The 20,302-nt window shown below is 41.2% G+C and overlaps 1 protein-coding gene across 1 annotated transcript in view; it reads right to left on the bottom strand.

Moving 5' to 3' along the window:
• Window positions 1-1,044: 1,044 nt before the first annotated feature.
• adam15 (ADAM metallopeptidase domain 15) overlaps window positions 1,045-20,302 on the bottom strand; it is a gene marked incomplete at its 5' end in the record, with an annotated part of 22,747 nt that continues 3,489 nt past the window's right edge. Inside the window, 23 exons of the mRNA XM_079165033.1 lie at window positions 1,045-2,315; window positions 2,684-2,817; window positions 3,368-3,433; window positions 4,425-4,472; window positions 5,547-5,615; window positions 7,441-7,549; window positions 11,872-12,025; window positions 12,092-12,203; window positions 12,415-12,492; window positions 12,689-12,884; window positions 13,060-13,168; window positions 13,248-13,443; window positions 13,543-13,635; window positions 13,834-14,011; window positions 14,427-14,575; window positions 14,729-14,813; window positions 14,887-15,056; window positions 15,155-15,226; window positions 16,609-16,674; window positions 16,934-17,198; window positions 19,183-19,259; window positions 19,373-19,451; window positions 19,554-19,630. Coding sequence (XP_079021159.1) covers window positions 2,261-2,315; window positions 2,684-2,817; window positions 3,368-3,433; window positions 4,425-4,472; window positions 5,547-5,615; window positions 7,441-7,549; window positions 11,872-12,025; window positions 12,092-12,203; window positions 12,415-12,492; window positions 12,689-12,884; window positions 13,060-13,168; window positions 13,248-13,443; window positions 13,543-13,635; window positions 13,834-14,011; window positions 14,427-14,575; window positions 14,729-14,813; window positions 14,887-15,056; window positions 15,155-15,226; window positions 16,609-16,674; window positions 16,934-17,198; window positions 19,183-19,259; window positions 19,373-19,451; window positions 19,554-19,630 — 2,637 coding nt within the window. The 3' untranslated portion in view covers window positions 1,045-2,260. The remainder of the gene's footprint in view (window positions 2,316-2,683; window positions 2,818-3,367; window positions 3,434-4,424; window positions 4,473-5,546; window positions 5,616-7,440; window positions 7,550-11,871; window positions 12,026-12,091; window positions 12,204-12,414; window positions 12,493-12,688; window positions 12,885-13,059; window positions 13,169-13,247; window positions 13,444-13,542; window positions 13,636-13,833; window positions 14,012-14,426; window positions 14,576-14,728; window positions 14,814-14,886; window positions 15,057-15,154; window positions 15,227-16,608; window positions 16,675-16,933; window positions 17,199-19,182; window positions 19,260-19,372; window positions 19,452-19,553; window positions 19,631-20,302) is intronic.

Raw genomic sequence — 20,302 nt, 5'->3', positions numbered from 1 at the left:
ACTTGCAAATAAAGGTTTGTAGGAAATATTCACCTCACTAACAGAACCTCTTAAGAGTCATTTACACACATAAGACTCCTCCTACATTTCTTTCACTAATCAATAACAACTTGTTATCCTTAAAAACAGTCACGGTGACGTTTGTAGACGTTTTAAAAGCCTCAAGTTTGGCGTTTTACCATCTTGTTGTTTTTCACAACCAGTGAACAGGAAGTGACCATATATGGACTGAGGAGGAGTGACGTAGAGACCTGTCAATCACTGTGTAGCTCCGCCCCTAAAGCATCCCCTGCTTTATGGTCTGTGTGACTCTAAATGGACCATCATTTACTAAATGAACATCATGCTGTATTGAAGAAGACTTGAAACTAGAGATTGAGACCATAAACTCATGTTTACAATGTTTACTGAGGTAATAAATCAAGAGAGAAGTAGAGTCATTTTCTCATAGACTTCTATACAACCAGAGGAGTCGTGTGATTGGCTGACTGAGCAGCTACGAGACATTCAGTCGAGTTCAGCGTCTTTGACGGACTGAAGCTGAATGCTTTCATTTAAATAATGAGTGTCAAATAAAGTAGAAGTATATAAAGTACAAAATGAAGTGTCAGTATCACTTTAAGCGTACTGGTACTTTGAACTCAATGTGTAGACGAACAAACAGTGAGATGATGTAGAAACAGTTTTATTGAGGACGTTTTCCTCTAGCAGCAAACATGGAGACAACAAGCTAACAGCATGAATACTAATCAACCAATCAACCAACCAACCAATCAACCAACCAACCAACCAACCAACCAATCAATCAATCAACCAACCAACCAACCAACCAATCAACCAACCAACCAATCAACCAACCAACCAACCAATCAACCAACCAATCAATCAACCAACCAACCAACCAACCAACCAACCAACCAACCAACCAACCAACCAATCAACCAACCAACCAATCAATCAACCAATCAACCAACCAATCAACCAACCAACCAACCAACCAACCAACCAACCAACCAATCAATCAACCAACCAATCAATCAACCATTGTACATTTAAGAATGTCTTGTTTTGTTCAGTGAATCAAAGGTTTTTGTATAAAATAATGTTTCTATTATCAAAGTTATTGATATCTGAACTAGTAAAAGTAAAAAGGGAAATAAAAAGATTCTCCTTCAAAATAAAAGCATCACATCAGATGAATCCTTTATATTTTTCGTCCAGCTCGTCTTTGGCGTAACGTTACAAACATTCTTCTTTGTCTCAGATAGAAATCTCAAGTCGGGTTAGAAAATTAACAAAAACCTGATCCAGCAGAACCAGTTCTCCCAGTAAGAGGGTTCACTTCTGGTCCAGCTGTCAGAAGACTTAAGAGTTACAATAGAAGCACTTCAACAGGAAGTCCAAGAGGTCAAGAATAAAGTCGAATTAATTTAGAAAAATGAAAAAAGTAACAAATATTTTGAGAAGATTAATGAATATGAAAAAATAAATTGGTCACGAGAAAGAAGTCTCAATATTACAAGAAAAAGGTCTTAATATTGAGACAATTAATCATGTTTTCTATCAAATAAAAAATGTTTCTAAAATAGTGAACTTTATTCTGAAACTCTCAGGTTGTGTCCCTGAACGCATCATAAACATCAGTCTAAACCTTTAAACCTTCATCTGATCTCAAGTCTTCAGACCGGTCCTCTTCTGGTGAAGAACTCTTAAACCATCTGATGACGATTCAATAATAATAAACGTTTACTTGATGATGTCATCTACTCGTTTAATCATCTGTTCTAAAAAAACGTCCACATTCTGTGGTCTCTAAAAAATAAAGTTTGAAAGTGAAAACATATTTCTCATGAAAGTCCTCAGAGGGTCCAGTAGAGGGTCCACAGAGGGTCCACAGAGGGTCCTATAGAGGGTCCAGCAGAGGGCCCCAGACCACAGTTTGAGAACCCCTCTGCTAGTTACTCTTTACTGTAATCACAGGTTCCATCCCCGTCTCTGGGTCCTTGAGCAAGGCACTGAACGCCTGCTGGGGGCGCTGAACTAATGACATCAAGACACTTTAATGCAGCCGGGGGTCAGAGGTCAGAGGTCGGGGGTTCAAGTCCCGAGTGTCCCGGTGCTGCCGAGCAAGGCACGCTAACATCTATTTACAGTGAGAATCAGACGACTGAGTGCAAAGTGGGTAATAAAGTCTTCATCTTCATCTTCATGTTTTATGTGAGCGTCTTCAGATTAAATGTCTCTGAAGACGCTGAGTCAGCTAAAGAGGAGACGAGTCCACTTTGTGAGGGTCAGAGGGAGGAAGAGGAGGTCGTCTGCAGAGAGACAATAAAACACATTTTCTATTATTAAGATGAAAATGTATAATATTCTGAAAATAAAAATAAAGTCACAATATTTAGAAAACAATTATAGAAAATAAATATCTAAAACGTCCCCACTTTAGGATTTTACCCCCCTGAGGGTCTGAGTCTTGTGGTAACTATTACTAGTTAATAACTAGTTATAGTTAACTAGTTAAAAACTAGTAATACTTAATACCTAGTTAATAACTAGTAAATAACTAGTTAATAAACAGTTAAACAGTTAATAAACCGTTAATAAACATTTAATAACTAGTACATAACTAGTTAATAGTTATTAACTAACAACTCGGTAACAGGTTATTGGTGGGACGTCGTACCTGTGGCGTCCGGCTCTGTGTTGTGGTGGTTTGGTGGCGGCGGCGTAGCCGGGGTGGGGGGGGATGAGCGGGTGGGTCGGCGGGGGCAGCAGGCGGGGCTTTATGGGCACAACAGGTTTGAGTGGAACAGGAACCTGAAGAGAGGATCATGGGAAATAAACAGGAACGTTTATGAGTTCCTCTTCTTCCACAGATTCCTTATTGACTTCATTCATTCTGATTATATGTTATTTAAAGTTGTATTAATTGTTTTTAATGTACCGTCAACAAAACTCAACACTTCCTGCAACTATGCTTCAAAGTAAAAGCCTTTTAGCAGCTAAAAAAGCTTTCCTGGTAAACTTTTATTGTGAAACATGTACAGGAAGTGATTTTCACTGATGGTACGGACAGAAAACAGCAAAGTAGAACTGAGTGTAATGAATGAATTAGTGAATAAAAACAGCAGCAGAGAGAGTGTCACATGACTCTGCTGGTAACGGGCGAGCCCGATGCTCACTTTTGTCCCTGAACGCACCACAGCTGTCGGGTATCGTGATGTCAGATCTCAGAAAACCAACCAATCACAGCTCACCTGATACTCTGATTCAACCAGTAAAATCATCTCAATCAGGACCAACGATTCACATCCTTTTTACATGCGAGCTAGGTGCTAACAGCTAGCAGCTAGCAGGTGTGGTGTACCTGTCCAGGTGTGAGGGGGTCGGGGGGGAGGGGCTTGTTGGGCGGAGCCGGTCGACTCCCCAGCAGCTGGAGGGTTAGTGAGGAGGAAGAGGAAGATGAGAAGGAAAACAGAAACAACGTGCTGCGTTCATTACATTTAAAACACAGCGATTAGTGCAGCGTGCAGATTAAAGAGCAAAGAAGAAGAAGAATCACGCTGCAGCGTTCAGACCAAGTAAAACATGTTTTCACTTCGCTGGATGAAGTACTCAGATCTTTATATAGTTCAAAGTACAACAGTGTACAAATACTCTGTTACAAGTAAACGTCTTGCATTCAAAACTTTTATTCAAGTAAATATATTTAAAGTACCAAAAGTAAAAGTAGAAATATATAAATCAGTGTTTCTAAACATGACCCATGAATTATAAACAGGCCTCATCAATAAATCTATAACTCTATAAATCTATAAATCCATCACCTTATATGATCTTAAAGCAGCTAGAAGAGGTTTCCTTTGTTTCATAAATGAGTCTTTTTATTTCCTGTCATCAGTCAAAGAAACAGAAACCTCTCGTGTTACATTCACTGTCTTTAGCTTCAGTAGGAACATTCAGCTCCCTCGTGAGGCTCAAAGCTGAACTGCAGATTAAATTCTGAGACCAAAATAAAATCTCCTGCGACCACCCGAGGGTCCCGACCCAGTGCTCGTGATATTAATGTATCATATTCATGTGTTCATCACTTTAACGACTTTATATTCTGCTGTTAGTTTAATCTTTAATATGACATCATCATTATTAGTTGATCAATTATATGAATCTGTAAATAAACTATAAATGTAGAGCGGTGAAGAACATAATATTTACTCTGATATGAAAAGTATAAAGCAGCAGAAGATGGAAATACGCTCGTAATATTTTGAGTCTTTCTATTTCCTGCTGCTTTATACTTTCCAGTACTCTATACTAGTTACTAATACTAGTTAGCGACATCTGTACTAGTTACTAGTTACTAGTACTCTGCAGCGTGACACAGCTGGGTGTGAACAGACAGAAACACGACAGGTAGACTGTACCTGGTCGGGGGGGTCGGGGGGCAGAGGCCTGGTGGGGGGGGCAGCTCTCTGTGTGAGGGTTAGAGCAGCAGGATTAAAAGAGCAGAAGAAGAGCAGCAGGAATAAAAGAGTAGAAGAAGAAGAGCAGGATTAAAAGAGTAGAAGAAGAGCAGCAGGAATGAAAGAGTAGAAGAAGAACAGCAGGAATAAAAGAGCAGAAGAAGAGCAGCAGGAATAAAAGAGCAGAAGAAGAGCAGCAGGAATAAAAGAGCAGAAGAAGAGCAGCAGGAATAAAAGAGTAGAAGAAGAAGAGCAGGATTAAAAGAGTAGAAGAAGAGCAGCAGGATTAAAAGAGTAGAAGAAGAGCAGCCGGAATAAAAGAGCAGAAGAAGAGCAGCAGGATTAACAGATCTAACGGATCAATAAGGAGCTGTGAAGTGATTCATCTGAGAGTTCAGATTATCATGAAGTTATTAATCTGCATGAGACTCTTTTGATCTCTGAACAACATAAAGTCACATTTCCTGTTCGTTCACTTCTGCTCCTAAAACTACATTAAGTGACGACGGTACGGAGAGGTCAGAGGTCAGAGGTCAGAGGTCAGAGAATCACTGGATTCAGGGGAACTCGCCTCTCGTTATTTCCTTTCAAATGAAGTTTGAAAGAAAGAAGGAGGTGAAACTAAACTACATTTAGTCATTTATCATGTAAAGACGAGTTCAAATAATATTTGTTTTTATATTTATAAAAAGTATTTTGTGTGAATGTTTTCCTCGACTCTGTTTCAGATCAGATCCAAAGGTTTGGATCCATGAAAACAAGTCAAACAGAAGAAAAAGAACTGGACCAGAACAACACAACAAGGACGACAACGACGACAACAAGACGACGAAAACAACAAGACGACAACAACACAACACGGCAACAACAACAAGACGACAACAACACGACAACGACAAGACGACAACACAACACGACAACAACAACAACAAGACGACAACAACACGACAACAACAACACGACAACGACAAGACGACGACGACGACACGACGACGACGACAACAACGAGACACTGATCAATCGGACCGGTGGACACAGACGTTCAGGCCTCTCGGGGGAGGTCGTGGAGCTCGGGGGGGTTACCTGCAGCGGGGGTTTTAGGGCGGGGTCGGGGGGGAGTGGCTTAGTGGGAGGAGCAGGTCTGTCATGAACCTGATAGGAGAGAGAAACAGGAAGCAGAGAGACAGCTGATACGTGCGCAGCAGGAAGGAGGTCAAAGGTCAAAACAAGCAGATGTGTAAATGTGAGCTCACAGGAAGAAAGAAAAAAAACATCTGCAGCTGTGATGTCACTTCCTGTCACTACTTTGTCTTTCACAATAAATGCTGTTTGCAGGAGGAGAGTCTGGAACCAGAACTTCCAGGTTCCTGGTCCAGACCTCACCTTCACTCAACAGTCTGTTCAGCGTTTGAATCCAAATGTAATGAAAGGATCGAATACTTCTGTTTTTAGAGGATGACACCGTTTCCCAGAATCCCACAGGCCGTCTGTGATCACAGGTGTTTGCGCCTCCTTGTGGTCGTTTTTAAAACAGACCCTGACCACGTTTACATGGACACTACTATTCTGTGATACGGCTCATGTAAACAGATGATAGAAATATACATTTATATACATATATATAAATATATATATATATATAAATCTCTCAGGACCTGAAGTGGGCCCGCAACATCAACACCATCTGGATAAAGGCCCAGCAGAGGTTGAACTTCCTGCTCCAGCTCAGGAGCTGCTGGTCCTGTTCTACTGAGTCTGTTCTCTGCTCCTCCATCACGGTGTGGTTTGGATCGGCCACCAAACAGGAACAGACTACAACGGACCGTCAGGTCTGCAGAGAGGATCATTGGTTCCAGGCTGCCCTCCATCCTGGACTTGTTCACCTCCAGAGTCAGGAGACGGGCTGAAAGATCACTGCAGACCTTCACACTCTGGACACAAGCTGTTCACCTCCTCCCCTCTGGAGGAGCTACAGAGCTCTGTACACCAAAACCACCAAAACCACCAGACCAGGACCAGCTTCTCTCTGCCGTCACTCTGATGAACAATGAATCAGTCATACTGCACTACTAGCTCTGTCTGCACTATTGTATTATATATATATATATATATATATATATATATATATATATATATATATATATATATATATATATATATATATATATATTTCATATATGACATGAAATAAGATCTTTACAGACTGATGTTTTTGTAGATATTCACACAGAGCTTAAATATTGAAGCTTTTATTCTGAATATAGCTCTTCAGCTTCAGCAGCATTCTGGGGGCTTTTGAACGCAGCACATTTTGAACGTACGTCTGTTTCCTGTTTCCGGCGTCGGAGTTTGTTATCGTTCAAAGTCGTAAAAAGAAAAACTCAAAGAACTCAGCGAGCGTTCAACATGAGCAGCAGGACGAGTTATTTAAAGGACGTGTGAACGATGAGCGGCCGTATGGAAACAGGATCATCAGTGGAATATTAATTAGGGAGCAGCATAGCTTTTCACAAAAAGGGCGAAATCCAGATACAGGAAGTATGTTTTCTGTTCGTAGAAGAGGTGAACGTTCGGGGGCTGACGTTACGTTTCTAGATTTATTTTTATTTATCTCTAACATGAAACAAATAAGTAAAAAAAAAAAAAAGAAAAAAAAAAGAAATGAAGAGCAAACAACATAAATAAATACTTTATGTCCCATAAGGAACAAGAAGAAGTTAAACGATCGTACCTCCATAACTCAAACTATTAACTCAACATTTATCATTTAAAATAGTAAACAAACACACCTGTGCTCTTAAATTCAACTTAAATATGTTAATCTGATGTAATTTAAAACATCTCTGTACCTCTTAAAAAAGATCTTCTGGATCCATATCTGAACCCCACTAATTGAAATATGCCCGCTCTTCATAGTTCATACCAACACAAAGCTCTTTTTAATGACCTAAACGATCTCCTGAGTCTGTGAGGTTACCTCTTTAGAGGGCGGAGTCAGCGGGATGTCGGTCGGGGGGTTCAGGTGGTACCTCAGAGGTCGGACCTGCTCTCCGTTCCGGCCGTCCACTCGCTCCATCACCGGCGTCCTGACCAAAGAAACACATCATCGGTTTCATCGTCACATATCGTTCTATAGTGATGCATTCAAGGACATTCAGACATGTGAGAACTCACATTTCTCTAATGTGATATTGTGTCATTCTGCGATGTTTTAAAGCGACATTATGGAACTATTTTATCTTAAAATATCAGCTTCAACATCATGGAGATGCTGCAGAGACTCATATTAGAAACAGTCATCAATGTCCAGAAAGTTTTGTTTACTTGCTGCTAAAGTAACGCTAACCGCTAACTGTAGCCGTCAGCTAGTTAGCTCAGTTAGCCATGCTGCCGGGAGCTGAGAGCGTTGCTCGAAGATATTGAAAGCATTGACCTAATTTTTTCTCTTATATCTATTTTATGTCAAAACATCTTTGAAAAACTGTATTTATTCAAGTTTCTCACCAAAAACTACATTTTACAAGATTGCATTTGAACGCATTATGAGAGCATCATAATATATTCACACTGTAGTATTTTTTAACTGAATAGAGCTTGAACGCATCATAATGTAACGCCATGCAACGTTAACGTTAGTGGTTAGCTCCGTTATTTATCCAAGCAGGACTGTGCCGCTCACCGGCTGCTAACAGCTAATCGCTAACGTTAACTAACATTAACTAGCATTGACTAACATTAACTAACGTTAACTAACATTAACAAGCATTGACTAACATTAACGAGCATTGACTAACATTAACTAACGTTAACTAACATTAACTAACGTTAGCTAACGCTAACTAACATTAATTAGCGGTTACTCCGTGTCGTGTGCTTGATGTTTGTCTCGTTAGCCGAGTTGTCGACTCCCATAAGTGACGTAATCATGACGACCTTTAGTACAGCCGTCCAGAGTTACGACAGCGGTCTTTAAGTAAAACTGTGGCAGCGTCCAAATCTCAGAAATACGAAGTATGGGTAAAAACATTTACTCCGAATAGTATGTCAATATTTTGTATCGATACACGGACACCAAGTATCGACATTTTATTATATAAATTAATAATATTGCAAATAAAAGTGTAAACTTTTGAGATGAACCGAGTAAAAACTTTATCTTCGTAGATAAAACAGACGTTGACATAATTTGCAGTTTAAAAAAAAGGTAATAAATCTCCGTATATATTCACGCAATAAGAGGCTGAACAGGTAAACCGGTGTGATTTTAATGATCCAGTGACCACAGCACAGATCTAAAAACATCACCACGGACACAACATTAAACAATGACTAACACGTCACAGATCTCCAGTTATCCAACCACATGTCACATGACAACACGACGAGTTCAGGGTCCGTTCTGCAATGGGAACAATCAGTTCTCTCTCACATGTAGAGATTTATCCTCCAATTAGAAACTATTTCTTTCTGTCAACACAAACTGAACCAACAGTCAGCCTTAAAGCTGCAGCTCCGTGGTCTCTCTCTTCTGTTGTCTCCATAGGGCTCTCAACATGGCGACGGCTGAGACTCTATTCTCAGGTAGACATTACTCCACTCATCTTTACATAATAACTGTTTTGATGTATGTATGACTGTATTAATACTCTGAATGTTGTATAGAGAACCTTTAAGCTTTGAGGACTTCATTACCCAGAATCCCCTCTGACCTGGCTGATGTTTCACCACACAGCTGTCTTACGATACAGATGTCTAGCTTGATTTCTGGTTTGTGACGAGGCTGACTGAGTGAGACTGGCAGGAGGGATCCGTGCAGCTTTAAGGTCTGAGGTGTGATCAGGTCTGAGGTGTGATCCGGTCTGAGGTGTGATCAGGTCTGAGGGGACCGTCAGCGAGGTGAAGATTTAAACCTGGTATAAAATGTATGTGGAGCTAACGTTAGCATCATTAGCTCGTCTCTCAGCTCCTCCAGGACGTCCTGAGATGTTTAACGTGAAGCTGCTTTAATCAGAGGAGGAGACCTCTGTGGTTAAAACCTCCTGAACCATGAAGACAACAACTCCCATGATCCTTTGCTGCTACACCACGTCAATAAACCACGTGTTTTGGCAGTAAATTAAATATTGTACTTCTAGAATCTGTCGAACAGTAAAAGCTTCACCTCTCTGACTCTACGGGGACAGACTACAGACCAGGACCCAGCAGGACCTGGAGTACCTGGAGACGTGGAGGGGGTCTAACTCCAGACCCAACATCTCCAAGTGAGCCACACTGCATTATGGGTAAGAAAACAAACCAGACTCTCATGAGTGTTTATGAGTAAATATTGAAACTGTTAAAAAACACACATTGAGCTTTGTTTATGTATTTGACAACAATCATAAACTACTATTTTTACTATTAATTAAAAAAAGGTGTAATAATAATAATTATTAGGTCTTGATACAAGTACGTACATTATTATTAGTGCTGGGCAACGATTACAATTTTTAATCGTGATTAATCTCATTGTGATGTTAAAGTTCAATAATGAATCTAAAGTAGTGTGTTGAGCTCTTTTATGTTAAAGTGCTGCTCTATGAACTAAAGGTCAACAACATTTGGTTTAAACACTTTAAACTCATCAGGTTCTTGTTAACAGCAGGATTCTCTTCACACAGCAGCAGTTATAACACAGTTATAACACAGTTATAATGATTCTGATCATAGATATTCAGCCGGTGTTCACAACTTTATCTTCATGTGTGTCAGAGATGAATTTAAATATACATCTTGAAACCTGAAACCTATCTACATCATGTTTTGTTTGTTAAACTCTCAGTAGTGATAACTAAATGATATGATTATTATACATATTACATACAAAACACTTTAAAAACTCTAAAACAATCATTTAAATCAATCATTTATTTTGTTGGTATGTTGGTCAGACACTATGCTACGCTGATTAGCGTAACATGAGTGGTGTTTGTTATAAATGTACGTTGGTACATAGAGGGTGATGAGAAGCTGTACATGGAGGGACTTAGGACCCAGGGGAATGTAGGGGAAGGAAACAGGAAGAGACGCCACACAAACAGCTGTTCACCGCTCGCTGCCGGTTCTTGTGTTAAAAATGTCGCTTAATAATAAAAAAAAACTGCGTTAACGCGAGATAACATAATTGTCGGTGTTAATTAATTAATGCGTTCACGCGATAATAATGCGTTAACTTGCTCAGCACTAATATATATATAATCATATGTTCAAATATACATTATTTATAATATATAATAATGTTTATTGTCATATATAATAATAGTAATACTATTATTATATAATCACAAGTTTAAATATATATACAATATTTATATTATATCATGTGTATTGTCATCAATAAATGAATATTAACAATAATGATATTTATTGTTGTATATAATGATATTTATTGTTGTATATAATAATATTTATTGTTATATATAATAATATTTATTGTTATATATAATGATATTTATTGTTGTATATAATGATATTTATTGTTGTATATAATGATATTTATTGTTGTATATAATAATATTTATTGTTGTATATAATAATATTTATTGTTATATATAATGATATTTATTGTTATATATAATAATATGTATTGTTATATATAATAATATTTATTGTTGTATATAATGATATTTATTGTTGTATATAATGATATTTATTGTTATATATAATGATATTTATTGTTATATATAATAATATGTATTGTTATATATAATAATATGTATTGTTATATATAATGATATTTATTGTTATATATAATGATATTTATTGTTATATATAATAATATGTATTGTTATATATAATAATATTTATTGTTATATATAATAATATTTATTGTTATATATAATAATATTTATTGTTATATATAATGATATTTATTGTTATATATAATAATATGTATTGTTATATATAATAATATGTATTGTTATATATAATAATATTTATTGTTATATATAATAATATGTATTGTTATATATAATAATATTTATTGTTATATATAATGATATTTATTGTTATATATAATAATATGTATTGTTATATATAATTATATTTCTCATAGATTTTTTTATGAGAACAGAATTGCAGGAAAAGTGTCAGAAAAATATATATATTAATAATATATAATCTTAATAGTTTATGGGCTCCTTATGAATAAACAGATTCATGTATTTTCATCACTTACGTTATCTGGAGCTCCAAATAAAACTCAACATGATGAAATCACACACACACACACACACACACACACACACACACACACACACACACACACACACACACACACACACACACACACACACACACACACACACACACACACACACACACACACACACACACACACACACACACACACACACACACACAGCGTTACCGGTTGTGCTGTCGAGCTTTATGAAGCGGGCTGTCGGGTCCCAAACACAGGAACCTCCGACGGAAGCGAGGGAAGCGCAGGGCGAGGAAGAGGAGCACCACGGGCAGGACGAAGAGGAAGATGACGAGCAGAGCCACTCGGACCGGGTCGGACTCTGAACAGGGAGCACAGCGTGAGGCGGAGTCACAACAGAACGCGGGTCGGTCGGTCGGTGACGTACCTCCAGCAGCTCGGGCCGGTCCGCTGTCCACGCTGCCTCCGTGACCCGAGTACCTGCAGTCAGGTGGAGCCCGGCCCACCTCACAGTGACAGTTCTGGTTGCTGTTACACACCTGGAACACACACAGTACTACTCAGAGAGAAGTAGAGTCATTTTCTCATAGACTTCTATACAACCAGAGGAGTCGCCCCCTGGTGGACACTAGAGAGAATGCAGCTTTAACACGTGAAGCTCTGAAGAACTTTGAAGAACCGGAGGTTGTCTCCTGGTTAAAACTCCTAAAAAATAAGTATAAGTGACTCTTTAAATCGTCCTCCACTCACCCCGTGACCGTTGCACTTCCTGCGACATTCATCGACCTTGAACACGGACGCGTCCTGACACTTCCGGTTCAAACACGCCTGAAACACAAAATCACTTTCAAATATTTAACAAATTTGAGAAAGTTCTAGTAAAATAGGATCTTTACAGGATATAGATGATCAAAGATGATTAATATTCTTTCATATATTCTCCTTTAAATATCAGATTTGACAGATAAAGCTGATTTTTTGTGCTCTGTCGGCTCCTCCGGGCCTGCGGAGGGCGCCGTCTGACCTTTCCGAGGCTGCAGGCGGAGCCCTGGGCCACGGTGGCGGGGTCCGACACGTCGTCTCCCAGGTGGAAGAAGGTTCCTCTGCAGACCAGGTCGCTGTGGTTGAAGCGGACCGTGGTGGTGAGGATCTCCGTGTTGGTGCCCAGCAGGGGGCGCTCCCTCCCTCCCTGACACTGGATGCGGCCGCAGTGGACGTCGCTAAAACAGACAGGAAGTGATGTCAGCAGAGGCTTCTTCGGAACAACAGGGCGGGGCTTATACTCAGAGGTGTCACAGGATGTGTCGGCATGAAGACACAGACACCATAGCTGTGTGCGTACTGTGTGTACTCTCTGTGTACTCTCTGTGTACTCTGTGTACTGTGTGTACTCACAGCTTTCCACAGGGGATGTAGGAGCCGTTGTTCAGCTGACCACAGTTTCCAAATTTGTTTCCTTGTTTGTTGACTGATGAGAAGCAGACAGGCGGAGCGCTGGTGGCATCTGAGGACAGAGAGACAGACAGAGAGGTGAGACAGGTCAGCACGGTATTTACCAAAGTGTAAACTGGTTTTAGTCTTACTGGGTCCCCACAGCATCTGGCACTGGGTGTGCATGCTGGCACAGACTCCTTCGTAGCAGTAGGAGGCGGCGTCCTCACAGGGCTCCCCGTTCTGCAGGAAGACGTTGGGGGGGCAGTAAGGGGAGGAGCCTGTGCAGAACTCTGGTAGGTCGCACTCTCCAAGAGGATCACGACACACCGAACCTGCAGCCTGCAGCTGAGGGGGGAGGAGGAGCTTAGACCAATACAAAACATGTGTGTGTGTGTGTGTAGGTGTGCGTGTGCATGTGTGTGCGTGTGTGTGTGTGAGTCGTACCTTGCAGTCGTGACAGCAGATGCCGTCAGACGAACACTGAGCTCCAGAAACCAGCCGACAGGTGGAGGCGTTGCAGCAGGGGTCCTCACACTCCTGACCAATCAGAGCACAGCAACACATCAACAGGAAGAACATCACTAATACACAACTATGGACCTGCGTCCTGATTGGACCGTTTAACCATCACTGTAGAAAACTAACAGACAGGTTTAAAGACAGAGTCAGACACAGACAGACAGACAGGTGGACACAGAGACAGACAGACAGACAGGTGTCAGACAGACAGCTCACCTCCAGCAGCCCACAGTCACACTCCTCCCCCGTCTCCACGTACAGGTTCCCACAGCGAGGTCCTCCCAGCAGACGGTCTGGCGTCGGGATGTTGAACAGACACATTCCTCCTCCGTGCAGCAGGCTGACAGACAGGTCTGCAGCGCTGCAGCTGCTGAACTGCTGCCCTGGCATGAAGCTGGAGGTCACAGGTCAGAGGTCAGAGGTCAGAGGGAGTGAGCGCAGACAGAAGCGTACTATATATATATATGTATATATTATATATAAATAGTGGACGTAGTCATCGTGACGCCTTTCATTGGTTTGTGGACTGATGTTTTGAAGCTTTGGGTTCGGTGATTTCACCGTCGCCATCTTGGATTACGGCTGTCGCCATGTTGTTTTTTTGCAACCAGTGAACAGGAAGTGACGATATTTGGACTGAGGAGGAGTGACTCTGGAGAGACCTGTCAATCACTGTGTAGCCCCGCCCCTAAAGCATACCCTGCTTTATTTATTATAACAGTGATTATAATGACCCGGGTTAGATATTCTGGTTCTGACCCGGGTTAGATATTCTGGTTCTGACCCGGGTTAGATATTCTGGTACTGACCCGGTCGACGGCTCCATGATGCATCCTCCAAGCCGCCGTTCGTTCTGACAGGAGCAGCGTCGCTCGGCGGTGTCGTGACTCATCCCCAAGTTATGACCGAGCTCATGAGCAACAGTGGAGGCCACGCCCAGAACACTGACCAGGTGGTCCTGAGAGACAGACAGGTGGTCAGAGAGACAGGTATTCTGGTACTGACCCGGGTTAGATATTCTGGTTCTGACTAACGATTTTGGGTTAAACCCACGACATCAAAGCACACTGTTTCCTGTTTCTAAACTTCAAAATAAAAGGTGCGGACTGACCACGTTGACTCCACCGGACCGGTCTCTGGAGCACATGGACGACTGAGAGGCCATCCCCACCGTGGTGCCGTCGAACGAGCCGCCCCTGAGAAACACAGTCGAGACCCGTCACCACGCGGACCGGATCGGAACCAGAAGCTTTTATTTTGTTAACCTACATGACGAGCTGGGCGTTGTCGTGGCGGAGGCGTGGCAGCAGCTCTCTGGTCCTCCAGTCCAGGAAGCGGTTGAGGGTGTCGGTGGGACTCTTCTCCACCAGGATCTTGTCTCGGTCGCTCCAGATCTCCAGACCGGTCAGCGCCACGCGGACGTTCAGAGGACGGTAGAACTGGAGAGAAGAAACAAACACGGCTCGAGTTCTTCTTCTTCTTCTGCACATTTAACAAAGACGGCTTTACGGCGACGGTCAGAGGTCACGGCTCTCACCCAGTCCACCTGATTGGCCACGTCCAGCATGCGGTAGATGATCGTCTTATTGTTCTTCTGGTAGTTCAGAAACTGGGAAAACACGGAAATAAACTTCATTATTATATTATTTATAGTTGTATTACATCACTTTTTATTTAGATCCTGTTCTGCGGCTCAACATCAACCAGATGACATCAATCTGCTTTCAATAAGGTTATTAATAAGGTTCTAGTTCTCTATGTTCAGTTTGGATCGTTTGAGGGTTGTGTGTGAAGGTAAAATCACTGCTTTTGTCAATAGAGTTTAAGTGAACGCTATATGTAGAATATTTTCACCTCTTTATCTCGCTGTCTCTTAAAGCCACGAGACTCCATTGACAAAAGCAGTGATTTTACCTGTTGCTGGTTATGCCTGATTCTACTCCTGTGAATCCCATAATATACAACACGGTACTGAGGTGGACCGCGTGTAGAATGTACTTTACTTTTGATTTGGACCGGCGGTTTTCAAATCCTTTGTCAGGCGGTCTTTGATTTATTTGATAGATTCTTTCGATCCATAAAAGTTTGTCACAACACATCGCGTTTGGTGTGAACACACCTTTAGAGGCAGACTGATTAAGAAACGTTACAGTAAACAGTGATTTTGAACAAAACTCCTGCCTCCTTTTAACAAAAAGCAGGAGTCTGAGTGCCAAAATATGGATACCGTGAGAAAGATAAGACTCTGGCGAACGCGCTGATGTGTTTTTTATGTTTGTGGTGTTATAAATGTGAGCTCCAGAGCAATAAACAAAACTAGTACCGTCTGCTTTCTTTGAGAAATGAGCGGTCAGATTTAACATTGAGTCTGATGAAGCAGACGTTGGAGTTCATGTCGCTCTGCGAAAGACAAATATTTTTTTCACAAGAATCTCAAGCTGCTCTTCACTCTAGCGGTGACATCACGCACTCTAAGCTGCGCAATACACACCCATTATAAAGTCAGAAACAGACCCAAATGTTCCTGTAACTTAATCTGTGACTTCATGAAAACTGTGCTAGCTATCAAAATGTCCATTTGGCTCAATAACGTCCAGCGTTTTGTCTACGTTGTAAACTTTGAATCATGTTTCTACGTTAAAGTACGGCTCCTCAATATAGACCCAAAGTTAAGTGTTTTTTTTGCTCTCTTCATGCCGAAACCCCATCCAAGTGAATGGGGCGATTTTGCTCAGTTTTTCTGAATTTTCAGGAAAACCACTGGGCGAATCTCCTATAAAAGTCATTGCACACGATTCCGGATCAGGCCGCACGTTTTGATGTACTTTTTGCGCAGGTGTTGGCAACGCTGTGTGAGGAGAAGCGTGTCAAACTTTTCTGGATAAACCTGATTATTATTAAGCCCGATGGATTATATACAGTGTGCTTTATATACAGGCAGTTTTACTGCCACTGAATATAATCAGCTCTTTATTACAGATGAACACTGACCTCCTGGTGATCGACCACCAGCACCAGCTCTATGTATTTGGTCTCAGACAGGATGTCTCTCCTCCTCTGCACACAGAACAAAATACACATAAAATACCTCATTCAGATACTGCTGATACTACCCAGAGTACTACCAATGACACCACTATCCAAAAACTGATCCAGAATCTAAAAGTGAGTTTTTCAAGTGTAATCTTTGACTACAGCTCCCTGCAGAGTTTGGAGCTCTGTGATTGGACGTTTTAATCATCACTGTAGAATAGACAGACAGACAGACAGACAGACAGACAGGTATAGAGACAGACAGGTTCGTGGTCTGTCTCACCCGGTGTGTGTGTGTGTGTGTGGAGCTGTGGAGCGGAGGGACAGCGGCTTGTGAGACTCCACAACCTCCGGCACCGTCGCCCTCCAGAGGGCTGGTGGAGAACAGCAGGTGAACTCCTCCTCCTCCTCCTCCTCCTCCTCCTCCTCCTCCGCTCCCTCCACTCCCGTCTCCCTCCTCCTCCCCCCCCCTCCCCTGCTGGTGGGGGTGCAGGTCCTCCTGAGGCTGCAGCTCAAAGCTCAGCGTGGAGTTGAAGGCGATGAGGCCGCTGCAGGAGGAAACACAGGGAGGGTCAGTTATCATGAGCATCGAACAGGTGACGTCTTCTGATGACGTCTGGAGACAGGAAGTGATGTCAGCAGACAGGAAGTGACAAATTATTTGATATTTGTATCTCACATCACATCAGTAATAATGTGAATACATTATTTATAATCTTTATCATGGTAATGCTTTACTAATACTATTAATACTGTTAATAATGTTAATATAATGTAATAATGTTAATATATTAGTAATAATGTTAATATAATGTTAATATATTAGTAATAATGTTAATATAATGTTAATATATTAGTAATAATGTTAATATAATGTTAATAATGTTAATATAATGTAATAATGTTAATATATTAGTAATAATGTTAATATAATGTTAATATATTAGTAATAATGTTAATATAATGTTAATAATGTTAATATATTAGTAATAATGTTAATATAATGTTAATAATGTTAATCATGTTAATAACATGAATGTTTTAATAGTAATATAATATTGTTATTAATGATAACACTGTTAATGTATCAGTAATGATGTTAATAGTAAATAATAACGAGTGTTTTGCTCTTTAGTGACGTGATGATTGGAACACTGATGTGAGAATATTATTCATTCATCTTGATAAAGAGTAACATTGGCTTCATATTGTGATCATAAAGGTTTTATAGTTTTTTAAAGTTTGCGCTCAATAACCAGATTCAGCTAAAGTTCCTGATCCTCCGTGTGTTGATCTGGTTCACAGAGGTCTCTGTGTAGTCCACAGAACTGGACCAGGTCCTCCTCACGTGAACCTGTACACACTGATCCTGTTGAGGCTGTGAGCCGCTAGAGGTGAGAGGTCACAGCTGATCCGGATCGGTTTAACCCACAGAGGAACGCTGACGTCGTCACGTTTATTTCTGCTGAGAGCAGCACAAAGACCTGGACCTCAGGAGATCTGGACTCTGTACAAACCCGGAGGTTCTTTAGGTTTTAAGAGATTTTCTTTCTCTGAATAAAGCTCGTGGTGATGTAACCTGCAGCTGTTACGCTCTGTGTTCAGATGAGGACACACGTTGGTTTGTTTGTCCAGTAAACAAAGGTGTGTAGTGTTTGTGTATTTCTCAGGTAAAACTTAACTTAACGTTTCTGTAACTTCTGAGAGTTTATAGGGAGGGTCAGGAGAAAACTGCACTTCAGCACGTTACTAGCGTTGTGTTATCTTATTGCTGCTTTTGTGTTGAGATTCATTTGTTTCATAAAATAATCTTATTACAAATAATGTCCTTCATTTCATGGTCTGGGTCAATACTGGATTCTGATTGGCTGCAGGGTGTCCATTAATTCATTCCAGTTTGTCACTGACTTTGAATCTTGCTAGCATAGCATTAGCTTTATGTGAGCATTATGTTAGCTTTATGTGATTATGTTAGCTTTCAGTTAGCATTATGTTAGCTTTCAGTTAGAATAACGTTAGCTTTATGTTAGCATAACTTTAGCTTTTAGTTTGTATAATATTAGACAGTAGTCCAGAGCAGGAGCTCAGAGCCACTCTGGACTGAGGGTATTAGTACTAGGTGTGTGTATTAGTACGAGGTGTGTGTATTAGTACTAGGTGTGTGTATTAGTACGAGGTGTGTGTATTAGTACGAGGTGTGTGTATTAGTACGAGGTGTGTGTATTAGTACTAGGTGTGTGTATTAGTACGAGGTGTGTGTATTAGTACTAGGTGTGTGTATTAGTACGAGGTGTGTGTATTAGTACGAGGTGTGTGTATTAGTACTAGGTGTGTGTATTAGTACTAGGTGTGTGTATTAGTACGAGGTGTGTGTATTAGTACGAGGTGTGTGTATTAGTACGAGGTGTGTGTATTAGTACGAGGTGTGTGTATTAGTACGAGGTGTCTGTATTAGTACGAGGTGTGTGTATTAGTACGAGGTGTGTGTATTAGTACTAGGTGTGTGTATTAGTACGAGGTGTGGAGACTCACCGGAGTCCGGAGCAGGTGCTCAGAGCCACTCTGGACTGAGGGAATCCTCTGACGCTGCCGTGATAATAACAGTGAGTCTGCACACAAACACACAAACATCTGTCACACAAACATCTGTCACACAAACATCTGTCACAGCTGGAAAACATAACAGAAGACGGTCTCTCCGGCGGTGCGTTCACGGACTCACCACAGGGTCGGCCTTCACAGACACCCCGGTGCCGTTGGGCAGGTAGTAGAAGACGTTGGGCGGTTTGGGCAGCAGGTCACTGAGGAGACACACACACACACACACACACACACACACACACATCTGTAACTCTCTTATGCTCGTGTTGTGTTTAAGGTCACCCTGTAAATCAGAGACTCACTGGTTCTTCTCCAGGTCCAGCAGGAAGAGACGTCCCCTCACCTCCAGTCCACACTGCAGCCGGTCAGGGTGTCCGTCCTGGAGAGACAGACAGGAAGAAGAACGTCTCTTTATTTACTGAGACCATCGAGGTGTTCACACTGTAAATCAGGGGTCCCCAAACGTTTTCCTGTGAGGGCCACATAACTTTCCCTTCTCTGATGGGGGCCGGGGTCAGTTTGTAACAGAAAAAGTGTGACGATCGCAGGGGTGCCTAAATGTAAACATTTATTGTTTTCCAGAAAGCCACACATAACCAAATATTAATACCCCTCTCTGGGATCTTCACAGAAGTCCATTGAACATTAACTTTCTGTTGTGCCGTGCACAATCTCAACAGGTAAAAGTTTACCTTTTCGCCATTATTCCGTTCTATTTGACAGGGGCTAGTCTAGGATTTGCGTGGCCAGACTGAAAAAAAATCATAATGCGTCTCTGGTGTTGTTCAGGGGGATGTGGAGGCGTTTGGGGACCACTGCTGGAAAGAAACAAAAGCAACTTCTGATCCAGAATCTAGTAAACTCTGATGTGAGAGATGACTCTAAGAGTTCATCTTAAAGTGAATTTGATGCGTGTGCAGCCTTTTTTTAATTGGTCACTTCCTTGTTCTAGTGCTTTAGGATGGGGGCGGGGCTAAGTACATCCGTTATCCAATCAGTGAGCTTTCCTGTCTGTTAATGGAGAGCTGCTCTCTGAGGAGGAGAGACTTCC

This window comes from Pholis gunnellus, assembly GCF_910591455.1.
Source record: "Pholis gunnellus genome assembly, chromosome: 8".
In the NCBI taxonomy this organism is placed as follows: Eukaryota; Metazoa; Chordata; class Actinopteri; order Perciformes; family Pholidae; genus Pholis; species Pholis gunnellus.
This window is presented reverse-complemented; position numbering and strand designations above follow the sequence as displayed.